This window comes from Xenopus laevis, chromosome 9_10S, assembly GCF_017654675.1.
Source record: "Xenopus laevis strain J_2021 chromosome 9_10S, Xenopus_laevis_v10.1, whole genome shotgun sequence".
NCBI lineage: Eukaryota > Metazoa > Chordata > Amphibia > Anura > Pipidae > Xenopus > Xenopus laevis.
This window is the reverse complement of record NC_054388.1, coordinates 83,118,176-83,134,054: the sequence shown is the minus strand read 5'-3', so window position 1 is coordinate 83,134,054 and position 15,879 is coordinate 83,118,176. Positions and strand designations below refer to the sequence as shown.

The 15,879-nt window shown below is 39.9% G+C and overlaps 1 protein-coding gene across 4 annotated transcripts in view; it reads left to right on the top strand.

The window, feature by feature from the left end:
* Window positions 1-2,536: 2,536 nt before the first annotated feature.
* Window positions 2,537-15,879, top strand: part of smurf1.S (SMAD specific E3 ubiquitin protein ligase 1 S homeolog) — a 28,743-nt gene continuing 15,400 nt past the window's right edge. For 2 of the 4 annotated variants that reach the window (XR_001933430.2, XM_018239051.2), the window contains exons 1-6: window positions 2,540-2,953; window positions 7,372-7,410; window positions 9,790-9,898; window positions 12,046-12,179; window positions 13,800-13,865; window positions 13,948-14,023. Coding sequence is in view for 3 of the 4 variants with exons in the window: in XM_018239051.2 (XP_018094540.1) it covers window positions 2,899-2,953; window positions 7,372-7,410; window positions 9,790-9,898; window positions 12,046-12,179; window positions 13,800-13,865; window positions 13,948-14,023 (479 nt within the window). In the remaining variant the exon portion in view is untranslated. Of the gene's footprint in view, window positions 2,954-7,371; window positions 7,411-9,789; window positions 9,899-12,045; window positions 12,180-13,799; window positions 13,866-13,947; window positions 14,024-15,879 lie in introns of all 4 variants that reach the window. The other 2 variants (XM_018239052.2, XM_018239053.2) reach the window with 2 other exon arrangements.

Genomic DNA, 15,879 nt, shown 5'->3' with positions numbered 1-15,879 from the left:
TAGGATTTTACAAGTTCCTAATATTTGTTTCTGATATACAGGTATGGGACCTGTTATCCAGAAGGCTCAGGCCATGGTGTTTTACAGATAAGGTGTCTCTGTAATTTTGGATTTCCATACCTTTTTTGTCTACTAAAAAATAATTTAAACAAAAATTAAACCTTCAATAAGTTGTAATTATATCTTATTTAGAATCAATTACAAGGTACTGTTTAAATATTACAGAGAAACTGGGAATTTGTTTTAATTATTTGATTAAAAGCAGTCTATGGGCGATGGCCTTTCCATAATTCAGATCTTTCTGGATAATAGGTTTTCACTAGTCACATTTTGGGTTGAGACAAATACCTCCCAACTGTCCCATTTTCTGCAGGACAGTCCCGATTTTATCATCTCAGCCCGCAGTCCCCGGTTTCTTGCTGAAATGTCCCGCATTTCTCTTTGATCTCCTGTACTGATGCCAGAAAAAGATACAAAATTTCTAAAACTTTGCCAAAAAGCCTCTTATTTTGATTGAGAGCCCAAAACACTGAGCAGCTGCACTTCTATAAGTATGTAACAATTTAAGATACGCAAAGATACAATTGTAGCTATTTAAGATAAGCAAGTCTCTTGGGAGAACTGTGACTCACAGCTTTAGGGTGGTGGCCACTGGGGGAGATTAGTCCCCTCTTCAGGCGACTAATCTCCCCTAAATGCCTTCCCCGCAGACAACAATGAAAATCAAACAATCCATTTTAATTACAGGTTGTGAGGCAATAAAACATGAAAAATGCCAAGAGGGGGGGAAATACTTTTGCAAGGCACTGTAATTGTTAGTTGAAGTTCCTAAACCCAACTGTTTTGTCAACCTGACTGTCCCATCTCAGTCTGTCAGTTAGTTTCTAATGCTAGAGGACTCCTGCTGCACAAATATTGCAGCCCCCTCATAGGGGAAAAAAGGGGGTAAGAAAGGTAATGTAAAAACATCAGGCAGATACTTTTATAAATAAGATAACGTTATGATAGATATTAAAAAAACTATTTCTGGTGTCAGTATCTCCTTCATTAACAAAACTATATTAACTGGAAAAAAAACATGGTCATAGGGGGTGTGGCCATAAAATGGGCATGGTCAAAATGTATTTTTGTCCCTCTTTATTTCCAAAATATTGGGAGGTAAGATTTAGGTGAGATTAGTTGCCTGAAGAAGAGGTGATTTGTTGCTGGGTGACTAATCTTCCCCTAAAGGGCAATTTCACCTTGATTAACAAATCTGCGGTCCCCAACCTTTTTAGATCGGTGTAAAGCCAAATTTTTTTTGTGAGGCCCGGGTGGGGGGGGGGAGTCGGGAAGAGTTTGGGGGGGTCGGCGTCCAATTCTGTGGTGCTGGCATACAATTCGGCCGCACTAGGGTTGCCACTTTTCTTAAAAATTCTACTGGCCGGTGGGGCGCAAGAACAATAGGGGTGGTCTGTGATACAAAAGGGGGTGGAGTCACACACTGACACAAAGGGGGCAGGCCAACATGCGCGATGGTCAGAAGGCTGGACAAAAAAAAAAGGTATGTACTGAGGGAATTGGGGGCGAGCCAAGGGCTTTTTTTAAGGGTATTACAAATAAACGGCAACTATATTGCCGATAAATTTGTAATACCAGCTCCAGCCTTGGCAGGTGTTTTACCGGCTAGGCCGGTAAAATACCGGCCAGGTGGCAACTCTAGCCACTGTGTTAATTGGTTGCTAGGCTCGACGGCCCAGTTCAGGACTGTCGGTGGCCTGGTTGGGGAAACCCTGTGCTATTATTTATAACACATAAAACATGGCCCTAAAAAACCCAGAAATGTGTTCAAACTTTCATAACCTGCCAAATTTTGTAAAATGGATGTGGTTATTAGCAGGTGTGCCCATAAAACGGGCATGGACAACATTTTTTTGCTGTGCTACGTTTTTCACATGTTGGAAGGTATGAAGCGTAGGTACCAAATCACATCCAGCCAGTAACTAGCTGTGCAGCCGGGCCCCCCGTCCCCTTCCGTATGCCCGGAATTCATTGCGCGAGCTGCCAGGGGGCCCTGAGGGGGTGCGGGTCCTGGCCCAATCGCACCCCCTGCTCCCCCGGTAGTTCCGCCACTGCATCCAGCCAACGATTTACCCACAGCTTGTTTAAAGGACACATATAGGATAAATGGAACAAAATCTAATTTTGTAGGCAATTATAAGTAATATATGGCGTTGCTTTTACATGGTCCTAAAAATTAATATTATCTTTAAAAATAGCCCCTTTATTGGAGCTCCCTATAGATGTTCTCTGGTCCCTGTCTTTGTTTCAAATGAGGGGTGGGCGTGTCCTAACAGTCCCTGCCAGAAGCACAGTAGGAGGGGGACAGCCAATCACAGCCCCGCAGTCACACAAGCGCAGACAGGCTTCAGTTCCCTATCAGGTCCTGCCAGCTGCTGATTGGTTCCTGTCCTACAGTGCAGTCTGGGAATTCAGGGAGCAGGAAGTGGAAGAGAAAGGAGGGATTATGAGGGTTTTTGCAGAAATATTCAATCAATCAGCCTGAAACACTACTTTTTTATGCACAATTCTTCTTGTACGTTCTTACTTTTTACACAAAATTACTCCAGCAAAACCTCAGCTAGAAGACATCTTACAGACTCCTGTAAAGGATAAAAATAAACAAACCCGACGCAAATAGCCCAACCCTTCCGCCTGCCTGCGGCGAATAAGCTTCTTCACTAACGTCGCTCTCAATGACGTCCACATAGTGCGCGAGGAGACGCTCGCTCTCGCGGTGTTTATATATATATATGGACACCCGGTAGGATACACCCGATGTAAAGGGATTGACTTTTCTTCTTTTTTTTTTTTTTTTTCTCCCCCCACCCGATAACGTGTATGTAGGATTCCGGCGGGATGTCGAACGCTGTGACTCGGAGAGGTGGATCGAGTATCAGGGTTCGTCTGACAGGTAAGGGCGAGTTGTACGCAAGGGGAGCTGGGATACATATTGTGTATACTTATCGCTCATTAGATATATACAGACGAGCCTCGTGTACCCCCTGCATGTAAATAGCTGCTCTGCCAGGTGACTAATACATTTGTATACTTTTGTAACTACAACAAGTAGTAAGTCCAAGTCATTTAGATCTCCTTACACGTTCATTGAAAACCTTCCCTTGGCATATTAAAGGGAAAGTCATGTGTAACCACTCCCCTTCCTTGCAGGTCATATCTGGGTTTGATTTTGCCGACCATACCTGTGTTTTCAGGCAGTTTAGGTCTTAAAAACTTTCACAATACTTGGGCAAAACAGAAGTCTTTTCTAGCTTCGTTCTTTTCGGGTGACCGTAGCGCGTATTGGCGGCTAAACTAGTGTGTGGGATAAAAGCTGCCGACAAACCAAGTCGGCAGCTTATTGGCCTGTGTGTGGGGCCATCCGATGGGCTTCCGAAAGTCGGCCGGATCTCGATTGGGCAGGTTAAAAAAAATCCCGTTGGATCGCGGCCACATCTCTGCGTTTATGCGGTCACGTGATCCAACCGCCCGTATCAGATCAGCCCAATATCGCCCACTTCAATGTGGGCCTATCGGGGATACATCCACTCGTTTGGCGACATCAATGGCCACCTTTAATTTTGATGATGCACACTTACGGACAATTCAATCGGATCTAGCCAACATGTCGACTTGGAATAATGTTCTACTCTACAGCTGGATATTCTAAATATTCCTGGATATGCTTGTAAAAAAAAATAAATTATGGTATTTAAGCTATAATGTAAAGTGTTTGCATGGGATATTGGCTATTTCGCCAAATGAGCGGCTCTCTCCCCGAGATGCCCACATTGAGGTAGCCAATAAGAGTGATCTGATCAAGGGACCGCATTACCGAACAGATGCGTCCGCGATCCTACGGGATTTTTAATCCTGCCAAATTAACATCTGGCCGACTTTTGGACAGATATCAATCGGGGAAGCCCGTCGGAGGGCACCACACACGGGCCAATAAGCTGCAGACTCAGTCTGTCCGCAGCTTTTATCAGCCCGTGTATGGCCACCTTTAAACTTTTACTCCCCATCAAATGAATTCTGATGATCCGGATTTATAGAGATTCACCAAACCCTAATTTGTCTTGAAATTCTGCTAAATCCCAGCATTTTTTTTGTAAATCCTCAATCAATCCACTTTTTTTTTTTCATCTTATTATGCAAATTTTGGTCTGATGCAGTATTTGGCCATATAATTGGAGATGATTATTTATTCATCTGGAAAAAAAAAAAAAAAAAAAATATATATATATATATATATATATATATATTTATTTGGTGCAATTATTCTTAAAGGAGAAGGAAAGCTTATTAAAGGCAGTTTATTGCCAATAGATTGGGCACAATAATACAAGCTAGAATTCTATATTTAGTCTGTAGAATGCTTTACCATACCTGAGTAAACAGCTCTAGAAGCTCTCTGTTTAGGACAGCAGCTGACATATTGGCTTGGTGTGACATCACTTCCTGCTTGAGTCTCTCCCTGCTCACTATAGCTCTGGACTCAGATTACAACATTGAGAAAGGGAGAGTGGACAAACTGAGCATGCTGAAGCTCAAGCCCTGGAGGTTTAAGATGAAAACAGGAAGTCTGATACAGAAGCCCATGTGTACACAATAGAAGAAGGACAGAAATGCTGTGTTTCTTTTGACAGAGGACTCAGAGGGTTTACTGGTATATTTATATATAGACCTGTCTGATAAAGCTTACTTAGTTTTATCCTTTCCCTCTCCTTTAAAGGGCACTTGTTCCAAAATATGTTATCCCCAACCAAAGGTGTGGGCTAATAGAGCCTGCACTTCAGTTGGGGGTAACAGCACCAGGCCATCCACACTGGGAGGGAGCTCCTGGTTCAGGAGCCATGTTGGGGCACACGCATGTACATAATGAGTGAATGCCACACTATGTTCTAAGCATGTGCACATGCGCTCTGACTGACATGGCCACTCCCACCTGGAGCTCCTTCCCAAAGCCCGCACCTTTGGTTGTGGGAATAATATATTTTGCCAACAGGTGCCCTTTAAAGGAATTGTATGAAAATAAAAACTGGGCAAATAGGCTGTGCTAAATAAAAAATATTTCTAATATAGTTAGTTAGCCAAAAATGTAATGTAAAAAGGCTGGAGTGACTGGATGTCTAACTTAAAGGAACTGTAACCCTAAAAAAATCCATTTCCCCCCCCACTAATAATAGGTCTACCCTGCATAAAGTTTATTAAAATCAATGCTTTATTAAAAAAATACTGTTTGAAAACACTACTTCCTGTGTACTGCAAAACGGTGATAGAGCGACTCACTCTGCGTCTTCCCCCTAACCCGACTTCTGCCAAAACCGGAAGCTAAGCGCTTCAACTGTGACAGCAACGCATTCTATTACACAGCGTACAAGCCGGATTTTGTGGGAAGTGGCAGCAATCCCCTTTTTTCCCCCAGCTTACCTCATAGTGGCAGGAACGTGGAACACTGAACGCTGCCCTAGTGCTCTTTCCCATGCTAGCAGGCAGGTGATAACGCCCGTGGTACCTGAGGAAAGTAAGAAATCCGCACCTCTGCCCCGAGCCCAGAGTCCGCAGCAAATCCTACCCCAGCTCAGACAAGAGCCCTCAAAGCCACTGGCAGCAGAGACGAAGACCCCCGCGAACCTAAAGTTGTGGAGGAACAGAAGACCCGGGATTGCTGGCAACAATCTCCTGCTTTTAACAGTTAGAGCCACAGAAAGACTACAGAGCCTCACGCATCAGAAGAAAAAAGCAGAACCAGAGAACGTACAGTTTTGTAAAATATGCCCAAAAGTTGAATGATCAGGAAATGTAACTGTGGTAAAACATTACATATAAAACAGAAGCAAAATAATAAATTAATACATTTAGCTGTAGAGGCTGCAAAGGTAATACCCAATGTAATTGTCATGACAGCAAAAAGTCTCTAAAAAAATGGCTTTTATTTCAGCTGGCAGCAACATATAGGAAAAGCAGGCAGCTTTCCTCACATGGGTCAATAACACAAAACCTCTTTCAGCATAAGAATACTGCAAGTTTACAGACCTCTAGTGAGATACCTGTGTGTTCAGCTGCCGAGGCTCCTGTGTGTTCAGTTCTTTCTCCACAAAAATACTCTGCTAGGGCTTTAAAGTCTCCTAATAAGTCAGGTTAGGCTAATCAGACCCAGTTGATCAAACTGTAGCTCCCATGTATGCTCCTGAACCTCCAGACCTTGTTGGGAAAAGAAAGCTTTGATTTGCTTTCTCAGGCCTGTGTTGTACCATAAAAGAGATGAGTTGGAGGGTTTTTATCTTTCAGTGGGTAAAGCCATTTTAAGGCACACAGTAAGTCACCAACACAAATGTACCCCTTCTAGGTAATACCTTAGTGCTTCAATTAAAATCCGCAGAGAAAACTGCTACTTTGTATTAAAGGTATACGTTTTTCACACGGCACGCTTCTTTAGATTTTGTCAGGCCTACTTTTCCTACAGATGGCCTTGCAGAGTTTTATTATAAAATATTCAAGATAGACAGCAGCCCAAAAAAGAGAGCATAACACTTTGTCAATTGTCACTGAAAAGTAGCAGGGGCTCCTTGTAAGACAAATGGCACATACCATTGGAAGTTGCAAAGGCAGTCTTGTTTTTGCCTTTTCTTCTAGGTAGGAGCATCTGCCAATAGCCCTTTAAGTCCAAGGTAGATATAGAAGTTGCCTTGCCAACGGATGTCAGAATCAAACTTAAGGCACTGCAATGACCTTGTACAGGTGTAGACAAAACATTTATTGAACTATCTGACTTAAGGTGGCCATACAAGAACAGATTGAAGCTGCCAATTTGGGCCCTTAAGGCCAGTTCATCAGCTTATCTGCACATGTATGCAGGCCAGATGTCAATTAGGCAAAAAATCATGCAGATATTGATTAGGCAGATTTGCTTTTTTCCAACAGTTTGAGGTCCACATTTTCTTGTTGATGTGTTCCTTGATCCAATTGTTGGTCCAAGGACCAAACTAATAGACCAACCCAATATTTCCCACCTCAAGGTGAGCATATTGGGGAAATATTTTTACAAGATAGACAAGCAAAAACGATCTTATTATTTTAAACACCTTTACCCGTGAAGATGTGTTCCCAAATCTGTCAACTGGAACAGGGTGAATAAACCCTGTGCTCTCAGCCCTACAAGGATTTAAGAGATTAACATGATAGACTGTTTACCTCTTTGGAAATCTGGGCATGCAGTTTCCTAATCTACTTCTACTTCTACTGTCCTGCATAACAGCTCAAAGGGACCCTGCCACCTGTATCTGAGAAACTTCTTTTTTTTGTAATATATTTTTTCTTTTCTTACAGTTTTATGTGCCAAGAACTTAGTAAAGAGGGATTTTTTCAGTAAGTATATAAATTGTTGCTGAACATTTTAGTTTTCTTTTAACCCAGAAATATATACTTTGGCCTAGTGTCAGAAGCATGTTGGTCTTTAAAGGGGATATAAAGTCTTTCAATAAGTTACTTTGCAACTTTGCAATATACATGCTTTACTTTATTCTTACTGTTGTGAAGACAGCCTCATTCAGCCCTTCTTCAGCTGTTCTAGAAACGTAGGCAGTCGCCAGCTGTCCCTATCTATCACTGCAGCCAGAGCCAGTTGAAACAGAGAATACACATGCAGCAATTAGCATACTTGCCTCTGATTGGCTCCTTCTGCACACATGGGCCTGAGAGGTAGGAGATGAATCAGGTTACAGCAGAAACTAAGTTAGATGCTGCCTGTGGCTGCAGAGTTAAAATGTATTGATTTTTTTCAACAACAGTAAGAATAAAGTAAAATGTGTATATTGGAAAGTTGCTTGTTTTTAGGGATTCTATTAGAATTCCATAACCTAATTGGAAGTCTTTATATCCCCTGTAAAGAGGAGCTACAGTCTAAAATAGAATAATGCTAGAAATGCTGCATTTTGTATACTAAGCATAAACACAAACTTACTGCACCAGAAGCCTAATAAAACAAATGATTTATGCTTTCAAAGTTGGTCACAGGGGGTCATCATCTTGTAACTTTGTTAAACATCTTTGCAAGACCATGCACATGCTCAGTGTGGCCCGGGCTTCATTTGGGAGGTTAAAGGGATCCTGTCATCAGAAAACCTGTTGTTTTTCAAAACGCATCAATTAATAGTGCTACTCCAGCAGACTTCTGCACTGAAATCCATTTCTCAAAAGAGCAAACAGATTTTTTTATATTCAATTTTAAAATCTGACATGGGGCTAGACATTTTGTCAATTTCCCAGCTGCCCCTGGTCATGACAGTGACAGTATCCCTTTAAGCTTAGGGATCATCATACATTATCAAAACAACACAAGTCAAATAATATCTGCCATAGAAGCCTATATAACAAGACTGATTAATAATAGAATATGCAGACTGCACTTGGACTGTGGATACAAAACTTTACACTTTCGCTGGCTGCTTTACAGGGAAACAAACAAAGCTGCTCCAGTTCTGGGAAATAAGGTGGGGGGGCTTCCCCCTTCTGTTTGAAAGTATGATTGTTTCCCTGCAGAGCAGCTAGGTACTGTCTCTGTTTCTATCTACAGCAGTCAGAGCAAGTAAAACGAAGGGAGAATTTCACTGCATACAATCAGGTTTCTTCTAAAAATGGTACACATTTTTTAAGTAAAGTATACTGGAGATATATTTCTTTTTCATTAAAGTGGACCCGAAACCCAGACATAAAAATCTGCATAATAAAAGTCCTTTTTAAATTAAACATGAAAGCCAATTTCTTTTTTTTATTAAAGCATTCATAGCTGTTGTAAACTCGTTTAAAAATATCAGCTGTCAATCAAATATTGCCTACCCCGCCTCTATGCCTAGGCATTGAGGCGGGGCAAACAATTACTTTCACTTTCCATTCAGCACTTCCTAGATGTCACTGCTCTCTCCACATTCCCCCAGCTCTGTTAACGATTTAATTGTGTAACCAGTGCATGGGGATGGACATTGGGTCCCTGTCCCCTGGTGCACAAACAAGATTCTGAGATGATACAAGGCTTGCCTTAATAACAGTGTCCACAAAATGGCTACTCCCTGGTTACTATAATTATGAGTTCCCAGACTGATGGAAACAATATTCAGATAATTTATACAGTGTAATTAAAGTTCATTTTGCTTGACAGGATAAAATAGGATTTGGAATAATTTTGTTTGGGTGATGGGTCCCCTTTAAAGAAAGTAAAAATGGGATTTTATTTTTTTGCCTTTACATCCCCTTTAAGGACCAGTTACTCCACCCAAACCAATAGTTGCTTGATCCCCAGTAGGTAACCTTTCTATCAAGAATGATATTGGGGCAGCTCTGCCTACCTACCTACCTGCGGTACCCAACTACTCCATTGTGTAAGGTCAGGTTCCTGGGAGCACTAAAGCTGCCTTTGTGCAGGGGCAATTTATTTATGGGGTTGTGTGCATTATTAAAAATCTGAAAATTGCATGCAGTGGCGAGTAGTGCATACTTTTATGTTTCCTGTATGCAAAAAAAACTGTCTCTAATTTTGTGAAGCAAAATAATTCAACCCACTGGCATTTAAATGTAGATAGAAATATGTAAAATCAGAACCTATTTTAGCTTGTATACAAAAAAATATGAATTGGATTATAAATAACTGGGATTAATATATGACCATCTATTTAAGAATTTTATTGGTTTATGGACTGATTTATTTATTTGTCTGCATTGCCTTCTGTTTACATGTCATATCCTTTACAGGGTTACCTGATCCATTTGCTAAACTAGTTGTAGATGGATCTGGTCAGTGCCACTCAACAGACACTGTAAAGAACACATTGGACCCAAAGTGGAATCAGCATTATGACCTGTAAGTAACAATAGTCGGGTTCAGATGCTTTGTCCTTTATCACTCTAGTAGCAAAGAAGTATTCACAACTGTGCAGTACAATTCTTTCCTGATATACAGCCTGCTTGGATCCATTACAAGATGGTGGTTTGCTAAAATGGTGAAAGATACCTGAAGAGATATTGTTCAATTGATATTTGTTAAAGGAACAGGTCAGTGTAAAAGTAAAAATTGGGTAAATAGACAGGCTGTGCAAAATGAAAAATGTTTCTAATATAGTTAGTCAAAAATTTAATGTACAAAGGCTGGAGTGACTGGATCTATAACCTAATATCCAAAACGCAACCTGCTTTTCAACTCTCTAACTCTGAGTTAGTCAGCAACTTGAAGTGGGGCCACATGGGACATATCTGTTCAGTGAGTTTGCAATTGATCCTTCACATGCAGATCAGCTGCAGCAAATGTTATGACCCACATCAATTCACTGATTGGTCACTGCCTGGTAACCAATCAGTGGAAACCAAGAGAGCAGCAAAGCAGGAAGTAGTGTTCTGGCTATTATGTTAGACATCAAATCACTCCAAGTTTTATAGATTGCATTTTTGGCTAACTAACTATATTAGAAAAACTTTTTTTATTTTACCTAGTTTTTATTTTTATGCTGAACTGTTCCTTTAACAAATATCAATGAAATGTCTATTTACCCAGTTTTTATTTTTATTCCTTTAAGAAAATGTTCCTGTCTGAAGCGGGGGGGGGGGTCTTTTTTTGGGACGGACCAAGATTGGTTTATATCTATGAAAAATCTCCCCATGTGTCCGTATTTGTAACTCTGCATGTGCAGTAGGGATGCATCGAATCCACTATTTTGGAATCAGCCGAACCACCGAATCCTTCGCAAAAGAGTTGGCCGAATACCGAACAGAATCCGAGTTTACGTGTGCAAATTAGGGGTGGGAGGGGGGAAACATTTTTTTTCACACAATTTCCCTCCCCGCCACTAATTTGCATATGCAAATTAGGATTTGGTTCGGCCAGGCAGAAGGATTCGGCCGAATCCGAAACCTGCTGAAAAAGCCCCAATCCTGGCCGAATCCTGGATTCGATGCATCCCTAATATGAAGTAGTTCTTCGTTGGTACATGGATCCATATTGTAAACACTTACCGTATATACTCGAGTAGAAGCTGTCCCGAGTATAAGCCGAGGTACCTAATTTTACCTCCAAAAACTGGGAAAGCTTATTGACTCGAGTATAAGCCTAGGGTGAGAAATGCAGCATCTTCTGGTAAGTTTTAATCAAAAAATTGAGGGTTTCCCATTGGAGGTGCCGAGGTAGAGTTTTTCAGCATATTTTGGGGGCTGAAAAACTCGGCTTATACTCGAGTATATACGGTATTTGATTCCTCAGTTTCAAACAGATGCTTTTGGTGATGTACAGAAAGGGGCGCATGCTTTCCCTGAGCTAGTTCTAACCTAGAATGCTTTATATAAGAGAAGACCATGGTCTCTCTCTTGGTAGATAGAAAATCACAGCTTGTTTTGGGAAGCTTGGAAATGATGAGCTAACTACCAGCATAACTGTCTCCTTTTCCTATAATGTATACCGCATTGCTTTGTTATCCGTAGCATCCTAAGCAGCCTACAATTATTATTTTTCATTATTTTTTTCAGTGATATTTTACTAAGCAAATATAAGTGTGCGTTTTATAATTCTATGTGCATTTAGAAGATTAATAAAGTTTTAATGCAGTGTATTCTGGGGGCTTTATTGTAATTTGTTCATATAAATTCTCTGTAAAGTGCTGCAGAATTTAATCACATCAGCCACTGCATCCGTGGAGCATATTATCTATGGCTTGGTAATGGTGCTATTAGGATTGTTTTAAGTAGTTTATTACTAGTGCCTTGATAAAAATGTGAGCAGCCACTTGATCGCACTCCTGGTTTCAAATGAATACAAAAAGTAGCTGAGAGTAAAGTTTTTAATTAGTGGGATGAAAACAGCTGTATAAAAAGTTTTTCTTTTTTCAGACATACTGTCCACATGATAACAATATGCTTGACATATTATGTGTTACTTAATATTTTACCAATTCTAGCAACAATAAAGGGTTGGTATGATTAAAAAAAATAGCTGCTACATTTCTCTCTTTCTCCAAAATGCAGGTATGTTGGTAAAATGGATTCAATCACAATCAGCATCTGGAATCATAAGAAAATTCACAAGAAACAGGGAGCTGGCTTCCTGGGGTGTGTTAGACTATTATCCAATGCCATTAGCAGATTGAAAGACACAGGCTGTAAGTCAAGCATACGTTTGTCTTTTTCACAATAAAATGTATTATCAGGCTCATTGTACACCGGTGTTTGGGATTCCTGTCCTTCTTGGGGAAATCCATGCAGGGCCGGAACAGGGGTAGACGGAAGAGGCATGTGTCAAGGAACAATACATTTGGAAAGTGGCTCTCTGTTAAAGGAACAGTAACCTTAAAAAAGAAAGTGTTTTAAAGTAATGCACTGGTAAAAGTTGTGTGGTTGTTTCAGAAAGACTGCTGTTGTTTATATAAATAAGCTGCTATGTAGCCATTGCCTGTAAGACCTCTTATATGATTGTTGAACTTCTCTATGTCTTAAAATATCCTTACATTTTGCAGTAGGGTATGTTTTTTCACTATATAATCTCCATCTTGGCCTTTTCCCTATGGGTCAAACAGTAAATGATATCCTTAAATGGCGCGTTCCAGTGTCACAAAGCACTGTTTATACCTTTAAAGGCACACAATTGTTTTGTGGCATTTCTAAGCCATTTAAATCATACACTTGATCCGAGTGCATTTAGATGAATCATGCAACATCCATGTGAGCCCAATGCATGCTTGCTGTGTATCCAACACTGAGTTTTGTGTATGTAGCCTAAACAGGGCAGCAAGGGCTTGCCAGCAATGTTAATGGAAAAAAAGTCATGACATTTTACAACGAATACTAGCCACCTCTCCTAACCACAGTTCTTAACAAGTGACAATATATTGCTCAGTATTTTCAATGTAAGGGTTTATTTAATTGCACATACGGATTATATACACGTATTTACCGGATCTGGAGTGAATGAAGGACCTATTCTAGCACTTGCAATAGAAAAAGATTGTTAAATGTAAGGCCAAGTGGAAAATATTGTACAGGTATGGGACCCGTTATCCAGAAAGCTCAGCATTATGGAAAGTTTTTAACTCCCATAGACTCCATTTTATACAAATAATTCAAATGTAAAACAATAATTTCCTTTTCTCTGTAATAATAGAACAGTACCTTGTACTTGATCCAAACTAAGATATAATTAATCTTTATTGGAGGCAAAACCACCGTATTTTATTTATTTTATGTTTAAATTATTTTCTAGTAACCTTAAGGTACAAAGATCCTAATTACAGAAAGATCCATTATCCGGAAAGCTCCATTTTGGATAACCGGTCCCATACCTGTATTCTGTTCTTTACTGAACAAAAAAATGCTGCATACATTCAGGCATATTTAGAATACTTATTTTGTTTCCATACATAAACTAAAAGTTTCTCCTCAATAATTGACCCTAATTTGGAAGAGTAATAAAAAACGGTATTTCATTGAAATGTTTTGGCAAAATTTCCTTGTAGAAAAAGGGAGCACACTGTAAATGTTTTATCTTTATTGAATGGCACAGAGGCTTTGAGACTAAAATTTCTGGTTAAATCTTGCACACAAATTCTATTCCTGACCCTGATGGTGAGTATAGTTGAAAAGCTGCAACTAGAACAAAAAATAAAATCTGCATGCTTTTCTCTAAAAAATAGCAAAGATCAGCATCTGCTCTGAAAAAAAGGAAACTGCCATTCATGACTACATGCCTAAGTGTAATGTTTCACATTTGCACTTTTTTTTTGCAGACCAGCGCTTGGATCTATGCAAATTAAATCCCACAGACAGTGATGCTGTGCGTGGCCAAATTGTAGGTATGTGTTGGGACTATTCTATCAATCCCCACCCAATGGGATTTGTTTTTTCTTCAAATGACATGTTTCTGCGTTTTTTCAGTCAGTTTACAGACACGAGATAGAATTGGTACGGGTGGTTCTGTTGTTGATTGCAGAGGACTGCTAGAAAATGAAGGGTAAGTAAAATGATTTGAAACCTACTGCATCTGCACCTATTAGGTGTTTACACCTGTTTCTTTATGCCACTCACAATCAATTAGGGATGCACCGAATCCACTATTTTGGATTGGCCGAACCCCTTAATTCTTTGCGAAAGATTCGGCCGAATACCGAACCGAATCCGAACCCTAATTTGCATATGCAAATTAGGTTTCACATTGCCTGGGCAGAAGGATTCGACTGAATCCGAATCCTGCTGAAAAAGGCCGAATCCCGAACCGAATCCTGGATTCTGTGCATCCCTACTATCAATTCTTCTTTTACTTTAGTAGTCCCCTGTTTTTGGTGAGCAAAATTTTTCTTGCGCATGTATGAAATGAGCTTTTGTGGAAACAGACAAAAGTGGCTAGTTTTGTACTCTGTGAAAGTGTGTACTAGGCAGGGTTGGTATAACTAAAAAAATAAATCTAGTAGTAAACTCCCAAGTTGAAACATTTTAGGGCATTTGCGGGGGGGAGGTTGAGTGTTTTGCCTGCCCATTTGTAGCTCCTGGTGTGCAGAACAGAAAGACTACCATGTTCCGCAACAGAGCTACCAAATGCATCTAAATCACCACTTTAATCCAAAAGTGTTTTGGATTCATGGATATGAAAAATGAATTTATGCTTTTGGCTACAATCAAGTACAAGGTATTGGCTTATTATACAAAAAAGGAATTGATTAAAATAAAAACCAATAATAATAATTCAAATGAATTCTATGGCCTGTCGAAACCTTAATTATATAAATAACTCCTGCATTTTAGGCATTATCTATGCACTTGATGAGCCAACTGGGTAGCTGCCCTTGTGCAAGGTAGAATATAAAAGTCAAAAAGAAACCAACACACAGGGAATTGTTTTCAGTGTATTTATAGAAAAAGCATATGTATTGCCAAAGTTTTGGTTTCCCGATGGGAAACTACTAAGGGACCTTTGACATTCCTATAATATCCATATCTGTCTATTTCTCCAATCAAGAGCACAGATAAGTGAAACGTACCAGGTGGGCCATGGTTACATAGTTAATTTGGGGTAAAAATAGGCAATAGTCCATTAAGCTCAAGCCTTGATCCCTGTGATTGTGTTATCACAACCTCCCTGCCCTCATTGTGATGAACCATGTCTTTGCGTTTGTTTTTTTTTGTTTTTTTATTCAAGTTTCAGTGGATGCCTCAAAATTCTGCAGTATAGAGGAGAGCACTCCGATAGCAGTTACTGCTAGAAAAATATTTTATTGACTACAAATCACACGAAATGTTTCGGGCTTAGCCCTTTCTCACAAGAAAGGGCTAAGCCCGAAACATGTTGTGTGATTTGTAGTCAATAAAATATTTTTCTAGCAGTAACTATCTGCTGAGCGTAAGAACAAATTGTGTTCAGTTGATGCCTCTTGTTCTGTGAAGATCCCTAACTGCCTGTCTATAATATCCTCTTATGTACTTTTAAAGAACAATAATGTCACCTTGCAAGTGCCTTTTCTGCAGAGAGAACAACCACCGTGTTTACCTTCATAGTTTAAATCTTCAATCCCACTTACCAGTCGTGTTACACGTCTCTGCACTCTTTCTGCCTTTTTAGTCTCCTTAATGGAACATTAACACCTAAAAATTAGTCTGTAGAAGTAATGAAACCATAATTTACTGTTGTTCTGTGCTGGTAAAACTGGTGTTTGCTTATACTATAGTGTATATAAACAAGCTGCTGTGTAGCCATGGGGGCAGTCATTTAAAGTCGAAAAAGGAAAAAAGGCACAGGATACATAGCAGATAACAGATAAGCTCTGTAGTATTCAATGGGATTCTTCTAAAATAATTTATCTAATGTGTATCCTG